At 36.2% G+C, this 9,958-nt stretch overlaps 1 protein-coding gene across 1 annotated transcript; it reads right to left on the bottom strand.

The window, feature by feature from the left end:
• Window positions 1-1,681: 1,681 nt before the first annotated feature.
• LOC306869870 (methylcrotonoyl-CoA carboxylase beta chain, mitochondrial-like) lies at window positions 1,682-9,628 on the bottom strand. Its single transcript, XM_079416797.1, has 17 exons — window positions 8,780-9,628; window positions 7,815-7,881; window positions 7,600-7,684; window positions 7,400-7,501; window positions 7,172-7,299; window positions 6,970-7,082; window positions 5,722-5,835; window positions 5,577-5,641; window positions 5,390-5,489; window positions 5,222-5,317; window positions 5,071-5,143; window positions 4,900-4,976; window positions 3,452-3,518; window positions 3,149-3,305; window positions 2,906-3,020; window positions 2,653-2,738; window positions 1,682-1,930 (listed from the first exon to the last, which is right to left on the bottom strand). Exons 1-17 carry the CDS (start codon window positions 8,915-8,917, stop codon window positions 1,813-1,815), a joined length of 1,701 nt encoding a protein of 566 aa, XP_079272923.1. The 5' UTR covers window positions 8,918-9,628; the 3' UTR covers window positions 1,682-1,812.
• Between the last annotated feature and the right edge of the window lie 330 nt (window positions 9,629-9,958).

Raw genomic sequence — 9,958 nt, 5'->3', positions numbered from 1 at the left:
ATTATATGGTTTTGTTCAAATTTTGTTAAATAGTAGCGATGCATCTAAATCAGGGATGGACAACTTTGATAGTGGCCAGTGGGCCAGAATTTATTTCTCATTTATACCAAGGGGCCAGATTACTAATCCAAGTCCATACACCTTTTACATCGTTTTACTCAATCTCCTTTTTATTGAAGGAAATCAAAGTATAATTAATGTGATTTGTTTTTAAAGATATAACTATAAAACCTGTGCAGTTATGCTAATTCAGAAGGGAAACTTTGTTGTCAGCTAACAGCAATATTACCCCAACAAGCCAATGTAAACATCTTAATTGCTTTGTCTGGAAATTTGTAACAAAGAAATGTACAGAGGTCTTACTTTTTATTAGTGGCCTACAGAACATTCTCAAAACAACCAAAGAGTATAGTTAAAAAGGGCTTATTTTATATATATATATATATATTTAAAAAAAAACTCCAAATGGTACCATAGGATAATCGGGTATCTGCAGGATTTTTAAAAATCAAATTTAAAACATTTAAAGACCTTTTTAAGACCTAAACTTAACAAATTTTAAGAAAGAGTCTAAAGTATGAATTATTATATTAATTTAAACAAACATTATCAATCAATTATATTAAATTACATATATCTTAGTGTCTTAATTGTTTATATTTTTTATAATGCATTAGTTTCTTGTCGATCCACTGGTTCTCATTTAAAAATATGTAGCAAAAATATCCGATGGGCTTCTTGAAAAAGCAAATTCATTCTCTGCCCGCAGGATTCACTTTCAGTGATAGTGGTTTCCGTGGCGACTCTGAAACAGCAGCGCTCATATTTACTCAGTGAAATCACAGTTTAATCGACATATTAATCTACATAGCAATTCTTGTCTTTCCATCCCCAAATTTAAGACCTCTTAAAATTAAAACTTTTCGTATCATTTAAGAGTTTTCATGGCCTTAAATTTAAACAATTAAACGCGCGGAACCCCTAAGAACAGGAACCCCCTAAGAACCTACAGTTCAGTGCAAACATTTTTTGTCATGCATTTAGCAAAAAAAGTTTTGTTTACTATACATTTTACCTTTGAAATTTGACGCAAGTGCAACTCTGGCGTCCCCTTTGTTTGAGGGCAGTGACGTGATGGCGATTTAAACAACAATACAGATTTCCAAACATAAGGGTATGCCCTTGAATTTGGTAAAATGATAATTGGTTTACAATCTTGACTGGAAAATACTGATTTCATGGCCAGTTTTTATTTGCTAATATTAGTGCACGTCCTACTGCGCTGTAATTAATAGGTGAGCGGTTGAAAATAGCGACCTCTCCTGTTTTGGAGACAGTATTAACATCTTAAACTGAAAGCAATCTTTACGTGACTTACTTTTCAAATGTTTTAAATTGATCATCTGAGTCTAATATAATCCAGCGGGCCGTATACGTTGCCCATCCCTGATCTAAATGCACAATATCTTTTGACTTTTATTTTTTTAATAGTGTGGATTGAATCATGGAAATAATCCTTCTTCCTTCTTTATGCTTACAATCCTTCTTCCTTTAAAAATGTAGAAACTTCAGATGTTTCCTTTTATGTTTATTACACCATACTATATTTTGTGATGATTTACTGTCGTATGTATGAAAGGTACAAAACAACCAGAAACTTATCAGACACAACACTCAGTGACTGGTTTTACAGATTTTACTGTTGTTTTCAAACATATAAAGACAAAACAAGTCTATAAAGTTAGTGTGTACTGCCCAAAAGAGATAGTAAATTGATTTAATTTAAACTCTCTAATCTTTACAAAATCAGATTTACATTCTGAAGACACCGAAGCGTGTTTTCTGTGTGGGGGCGTTGAGAGCAGCACTCAGACTCAAACCTAGGACCAGTCGAGTGTCGGCAGGGTCAATGATCCCATCGTCCCACAATCTGAGTAGAAGCAAGTGCAAAAAAGTGCAAATTACACATTGCACTGGGAGGAAAGTAGTAGGGAAAGCTCATTCATATGACACACTCTACCGTTCAAAAGTTTGGGGCCAGTTAAGACTTCTTTTTAAAGAAATAAATACTTAGTATATTACTTAATAAACAACTCCGCAAGGATGCATTAAATTGATCAACAGTGACAGTAAAAGATTTCAAAAAGTTATAAAAGTTTTATAAAAGCATTATTTTAAAGGTTTAAAAGCATTATTATTAATGCTTTTAAACCTTCTATTCATCAAAGATTCCTGGAAAAAATTCAAATAAATCACGGTATAAAAATACTAAGCAGCACAGCTGTTTTCAATATTAATAATATACTGTAAGAAATATTTCTTTTAGCAGTAAATCAGCATATTACAATGATTTCTAAAGGATTATGTGACACTTAAGAAAATTAATCTTTGCCATCACAGGAATACATAACAGTTTTAAATATAAATGAATATAAATATGGAAGAAACATGTATAAAATACAAAATATTAGCGAGTATTAAAGACTTCTTTCAAAAACATTTAAAAAAATCTTACTGCGCCCAAAATTAGTGTATTACACATTACACCCCCCCCCCCCCCCCCCCCCCCCCGCCAAAAAAAAAAAAAAACATATCACAAGCATTTTATGTAGTACACAATTTAAACATACATGTAAATATCTAACTAGTTACCTGCCACTGGAATAATATGGGTTTCCCTCCTCCTCAAAGCGTTTGATAATTGGCTCTTTCATTGCAGCTTCCTGCTCTGCAGTAAACTGGAAAATTAACCAAAAATGTTACAAGTTAGCTGAGACATAAAAACTATAAACTCTTCTAACTCTCAGAAAAATCAACTGTAAAAAAAAAAAAATCTAACTTAATTTCCCAAGCCCTAAAAAAGAATCATAAATTCAGTAAATTTGCTTTGTTTTTCAATTCTTACCTCTTTTCCTTCCCTGGCTTTTTGATCCTTAGTTATGGTGGCCAGCACTGTGGCTGCCTGCTCCCCTCCCATCACAGAGATCCGGGAATTAGGCCACATGTACAGGAACCTGGGGCTGTGAGGTGCACATGCAGATTTTTGAATGCCTTAGTTTATTTTGTGTTGTTTAGTCAACTGGACACCTTGAGCATGTTTTTAGTGTTGTACCTTTGAGCAGCCAAGTTCATTTATAATAAAGCTTACCCATATGCTCTGCCGCACATGCCATAGTTCCCTGCACCATACGATCCTCCAATGATGACGGTAATCTTAGGCACATTAGCACAGGCCACAGCGGTCACCATTTTAGCTCCATCTTTAGCAATACCTCCAGCCTCATACTCCCTGCCAACCATGAAGCCTGATAAAAAGAGACACAGCAACATCATGACGTCAATGGCAGCAGCAATTCACTAGTCACATGTATGATTCTATGCTGACTCAATCAGTATCAGCACTGTATTGTAACACTAAATGTATACATTCAGAAGAAGCATACATACTGACCTGTAATATTTTGAAGAAAGAGCAGTGGAATGTTTCTCTGACAGCAAAGCTCAATGAAATGAGTTCCCTATAAAATACAATAAAAAATTTTCCAGAGATTTTTAGCAATCATTTAAAAGTATACACTTTCACTGTATGGAAAAAAGCTTTATGGAAGATGATACTAACCAATAATTTCTGTTCAAGAGTACATTATGAATTTAAATTTTTATTAGTATTATCTAACTGAAGCACAATGCGTTTTAGTGCCATGTTAAAAAATTTATTAAAAAAAAAAGATGACAAGATTAAAGTTGTAATATTTTGAAAATAAAGCCAAAATTATGAGAATAAAGTTGTAGCAATATGATAAATATTTTGAGAAAGTCAAAATTCTGAGAATATATTCATAGAAATATGACAATAAAGTTCATGAATAAAGTGAAAATATTTAGAGAATAAAGTTGACTTTAATGTCGTAATTTTAGATTTTTCTTATTTTTTAATGTGCCACTAAAACACTGTTGTAGAAAGTAGATTGCAACTTTTAGTTTTAGTTTAAACATTTAGTTTTTTTTATTGTAGTAAAATATAATGTGTTAGTAATTCCAGAGGTTTTAAATACCTTTAGCATAAAGATGGATCAATATTGCTACGTTCCATTGTGTGATACTTCCTTAAAGGGGTGGTTGACTTTTTTTTCTAGGGTTGATTGTGTTTATGGGGTACAGTCGAACGTGTGTTAATGCTTCGTTATAAAAAAAACTGCAACTGCTTCTGTTAGCTTTTAATATACGGTTTTATCCTGATTAAAGGCAACCGCATGCGTGTCCATGTTTAAAGCTTCTCATAGCTATGTGAAAAATATCTGTCCGTCTATACACATAAAGTGTTTAATTGGAACATAGTTTATTGGAGCTGTTGATCTGAAAAAGAGAGAGAGATGCAGAGCAGAGCGTGTGCAGAGCAGGGGACGCGAGGAACATGATTAAGAACCGCTGCTTTAGAACATTCATTTTGAAACTTGTGAATCCATTATTGTTAGAAGACAAAACAGATGTTTTGACGGCATGGCAACAACTCTTCCTCTTCTCTAAAGCAGCGCAATATGGCCTCGCCCCCTTTGCTGCATGTTCCCGGGGGCGGGGTTTATCTGGGTGTGTGATGTCACGAACCCGTTGTGGTCCCTACGAGCCGTTTTTGTAGGCATTAAACTGTCTTAATTTTAAAAGACGATATCTCTTTTTTTATTGAAGTTTCAGCGTCGTAACATTGCAGATATTGTTTGTTCAAACACCAACACTAACTGACGCAAAAAAATTGGAATCGCAATCAACCACCTCTTTAATATAAAATCTTGTTCTAAATATTCTCAATATTTCTTTACACTGCGCTGCACTGGAAGTTGACTGATTAGACTGATGAACTTGAAGCATTAAAGGTCAGAACAATGATGAGGAGATGCTCACCTTCTTTGCAGATTCTGAGAACAGCACACCATTATTGCCAATAATTCCCACAGGATAACCAAATATCCATGCGAAACCTTGAAAGCAAATGAAGAAAGCCAGAACAAAGTAAAAAATTTAATTCATTTTTTAAATTCAAATGCAAAAAGATGTTTACTGAAAATCATCCACCTGTGACGAGTGTGTCTCCATAGAAGGCCTTGAATTCATCGAATTTACTCCCATCAACAATACGAGCGATAACCTGAAATTGATAAATACCTTTGTCTGTTGAGGCAACATTTCAATAGGCTTGTATTCCAGTGATCAAACTGGCCATTACCTCTCGAATGTCAAAGTTGCGTTTCAGGTTGTCCCCCACAATACCATAAAGCTCATCGGCAGGAAACAGAGGAGCCTCAGGAGCTTCAACAGTGACCTAATAAGCAGTGGACAAGTTAAAGAAGACCAGCAACAAGTCATGAGAAGACAAGAGCAGTTGTGTCCTCACATCTAGATTCTTCTTGTAGTTCAGGTTTCGTACGGCTTTGCGTGCAAGATGAAGGGCGTGATTATCATCCAGAGCATAATGATCAGTAACACCTGACTTTCTGAGGGGAAACAAATGTTGAAAAATATATTAGTCCAATCAAGCTCAAAACAAGTGTTTTATGTGGACATATAGATGTTTCTCTAACCTGCAGTGAAGGTCTGCACCTCCCAGGTCTTCAGCAGATACCTCTTCTCCTGTAGCAGCTTTTACCTGTTGAATACAAAGTGGAACATTTACCATTGATGAACATAAGAGCGTCAAAACAAGCCCCCGAGGACATTAACACATACCAGCGGTGGTCCACCCAGAAAAATGGTCCCTTGTTTGCGTACTATGATGCTCTCATCAGCCATCGCAGGCACATAGGCGCCCCCTGCTGTACAGGAGCCCATCACAACAGCAATCTGAAACATATCAGTGACAGTTGATCCACCATGATGAATCAGCTCCCTTTGAGATGATTAAAAGCAAAGCCATATGCCATGTCAATTATCAAACGATATTTTTATATTCATTTGCATCTATATAGTCTTAAATGCTCATATTAATGGTTCTCAAACTTTTGGACTCGAAGGCGTACCAATGTCCGACACAATTAAGCTGAAATGATGAGAACGCTGCTTTTCTGAATTTTTTTATAACAGAAACTGGGAGTGTTTATAAATTAAATTAGCTAAGATTAATTTTGTAATTCTGGAAGATTCAAAATACTGATTCTGAATGTTCTTTAATAAAAAGTATAGTCATTAAAGGGATAGAGACGGCAACACAACTGAAATGTTCCCAGATCCAGAAACGTAGTAAGGATTCTGTATGTGTTACGTTCTGGGGAAAGCACGCGCATGCATTGTGGTAATTTCCAAAATGGCGGAAGACGAAAAACTGTTGAATAAATTGTTATTTTTGTTTTCTTTACGCACAAAAAGTATTCCCATAGCTTCAATGTCCTTACTACGTTTCTGGGTCTGGGAACATTTCAGTTGTGTTGCCGTCTATGCAGGATCAGAGAGCTCTCAGATTTCTTTAAAAATATCTTAATTTGTGTTCCGAAGATGAACGAAGGTCTCACGGGTTGGGAACGACATAAAGGTGAGTAATTAATGACAATTTTCATTTTGGGGTAAACATTTCACTTAAACATTATTTCATCATTACATCTTGACTTTTTGTAAAGCAACCAATCACGTTTCGTTTTGTGCTGCGTCATGTTTAGGGGCGTGGAAATTTCCCCACAATAACAGACCGGTGTGTCAACCTCTTGGACGTATTTTTTAAAAGTTTATGCTGCGAACTTTAAATATTTCACATACATCAAAATACTGATTCTGTATGCTCTTCAATAAAAACAAAGCTAATAAGGGGAAAAAAATTAACATTTCACTTATTATTATTATTTCATCATTAAATCTGGACTTTTTGTGTTTGTAGTACAATTTTTGTTATTTAAAAAAAAATTATATTAAGATATCAAATGCCCCCTTAAAATTTTGCTGGGCCCCTTGGTTAGGAACCACTGGTGTATGTGAAAACAAAAAGACCTGTGCAATGCCCTCCGAGGAAAGGCGAGCCTGGTTGAAGAAGATGCGTCCAAAGTGATCTCTGTCTGGGAACACATCTGCCTGTCTGGGTAAATTGGCTCCTCCAGAATCCACTAAAGAAAAACAGATCAGAGATAAAAATAAAAGTATTAGTAGGAAAATGTTATTTTACACAGAATATGAACCCTCTGAGAGAACTCACCCAGATATATGCATGGTAGATGGTTTTGCTGTGCAATCTCTTGGGCGCGCAAGTGCTTCTTCACAGTGACCGGATAATAGGTTCCCCCTTTGACAGTAGCATCATTCGCAACTATAAGACATTCCACCCTGTGAGGTACACAGACATGGTGTTATGAACTATAAACTCCTGCATGTTATTAACAGATGTAACAATGCATACATATTGATTGTATTGTATGCTGCTCACCCTGACACCCGACCAATACCAGTGATTATGCCTCCTGCAGGAACCTCCTCTTTACCATATAACTGATAGCCAGCAAACTGGGAGAACTCAAGAAATGGAGACCTACATTCACACAAAGAAAAAAGTTCAGTGTGAATGGACAGAAACATTTAAATCATGACATTTTAGTTTTTTGTTTATAAAAATTATTTTGTTCTTACCCAGGGTCCAACAGTCTGTCAATGCGTTCCCGAGGCAGGAGCTTTCCTCTGGATGTATGTAGGTTTCTTGCTTTTTCTCCACCTCCTTTGAAAGTGGCAGTGTTGTGTAAACATTAGTGTCAGGAAATGTGCTAAATGCTGCCACAAACTACCTTTATGTAAAATTCATTTACTGTGTTTAGGTGTATCAAATTAAATACTTCAATCTTGCTCACCAAGTTTGATCTTCTCTGCCCTGTCCTTCAACTCCTTCACCAGCGCTTGCATTCGCTCATAATTTTCCTACAATATGAAAGATTTCTAGATGGTCAATAACCATATTCAAAGTTTATTATATAAATAATTAGCCCATAACAAAATTCTTAAATATGGTTCAATCAAGCCTCATCAGACAGTTTATGGAGGTGACAAAAAAACAACAATATTTTTTATATTGTATATCACACATGTACCAAGAGCAGTAACAATTTTCTTCACTAAGCCTGTGACCTTGGCAAACTCATAGCAGGTGAAATATGAAAAGAGAACTGACTTTATATTGTTTTCAATGTGGCGTTGGCAAAAAAGCAGGGGCACCTAACAAAAGAGGTATACTTTTCAAATGAAACTTAGAGAAAACTAGTCATGTTTATTTTAAAGGTTTTCTCTCTCACACAAGTATATTAAATATTAAGATGTGCTCTTAAAATACATATTTCTGTTTTGAATGCTAATCACTGATCTATAATAGAGAACATTATATTGCTCAGTAATGCTAATAATCAACATATTTTATAAAAGTAAATATAAACTTATAAACGTAGATCAAAAAGTAATTTGTGTTAAACCCTTGTAACGTTAGTGGTCATATTGATATCAAAGTGAAACTATGACCGGTTTGAAAACTGTCTAATGAGACATATTTTGCCTCAACGTCTTAAGAATCAGTAAAGTTAATTAATGCAGTGCAAACAAGTTTCCTCGTCTAATGTTTGTGTGTGTATTTGAGCTATTTCACATGTATTTTTTTTTTAATACTGACGCAGGCATGAATAACTAAGAGAAAGTAATTTTTTAACGGTTGCAGCAGTGTTGCATGTAGTGCACAAGGACACGACATGTACGACTCCCGGGGCAGATGAACCCCCCCACTGCCGGCTGACTGCAAGAACTTGAGCCCGAGGCTTCATTCGAGGCCTACCTGAAAGACCGGAGACTGTGAATCGGGCTGCGAGCCCACTGCTGCCACTTTGTCCGCATGATATAACCTGGAAACTGCAGCATTTACACTCCTGCTCCGAATGAGGGAAACCACCGGTCTAACACTGTGCAGAATCATGGTTCATCCTCTAACTGACAGGTCTAAGGACGAACTCAACATGAAAGGTCCCCTGACCTCACCGCTTAGGTCGGACAACAAACGGTTAACGTTGAAGTTTCGCTCCCCTTTCCTTAGCCAATGAAAACTGGTGAAATTGTAACAGCCCCTTTTCTCTTGACAAACACTATCATACGGTCTCTGTCCTATTTTCATCACACTGTATAAAGACACGGCAGAAACGGTAAAAGAGTAGTAATCTATTTCTCATGCTTTCCGTTTGCTACGGACAGCACTTTATTATTGATTTTCGCTGGAAAAAAACTGTGCGATCTGCAATTTTTTGTAATAAGAATTTAACCGAATTGCAGATTTAGCATTCATGCATTTAGAATAGTATTTTGTGATTTTATGCAATGTGCTTGTAAGACTAAATATTATTGATCTCAATCAAGTGTGCCGCACTAATCCTCAGAAGTGACGCCATTGCGTCTCGATCGTCCTCCGGGGGGCTGGTCCCTGTATAGGTCATAAACACCGCCCTCTCCTCGCAATAATTGTCCCGCGCCCGTGGCCAGATTATTTTGATAGCAGCTGGTTCTGAAATATATCTGTCATGACAGCAACAGTTACTCTCAATCAGAGAATGTGAGCGGAGTGATGTTGAATGGAGCAAGGAGCGGATTTTTTAAAAGTCGGAGTGTCGTGGTTTTCTCTTGCTCCATCATGAGTACAATTCATGCCAACCACCCGTAATATAACTACATATTTAGCAAGAATTCACATGCTGAACATATTTAGCTAGCTAGATAGAAAAGGATCACTCAAATCAGAAAGAATGTGAAGGCAATGATGACTGCAGTGGACATGAGCAAGAAGTTATATTTCTCAACTAATTTATTTGTTCCTTCTGAATATTTTCATCTGGCAGCTTTTTTTCTCAGAAGTGCGTGATATAAACTCACACTTGCGAGTTAAAAAGTCATAATTCTGAGATATAAACTCGCAATTCTGAGAACATATCAATCTTTTCCCCCTCAAAAGACTTTAACTCGCAATTCT

This window comes from Barbus barbus (genome assembly GCF_936440315.1).
Source record: "Barbus barbus genome assembly, chromosome: 5".
Lineage (NCBI taxonomy): Eukaryota > Metazoa > Chordata > Actinopteri > Cypriniformes > Cyprinidae > Barbus > Barbus barbus.
The sequence above is the reverse complement of the archived record's forward strand: the minus strand, read 5'-3'. Positions and strand labels throughout refer to the sequence as shown.

Coding starts and splice junctions, on each gene's coding strand:
- LOC306869870 (XM_079416797.1), bottom strand. CDS start 8,917: ATGATTCTGCACAGTGTTAGACCGGTGGTTTCCCTCATTCGGAGCAGG. Junction 7,300..7,399: donor GGTATTGGTCGGGTGTCAGG/GTGAGCAGCATA, acceptor TGTACCTCACAG/GGTGGAATGTCTTATAGTTG. Junction 5,144..5,221: donor GCAACTTTGACATTCGAGAG/GTAATGGCCAGT, acceptor TATCAATTTCAG/GTTATCGCTCGTATTGTTGA.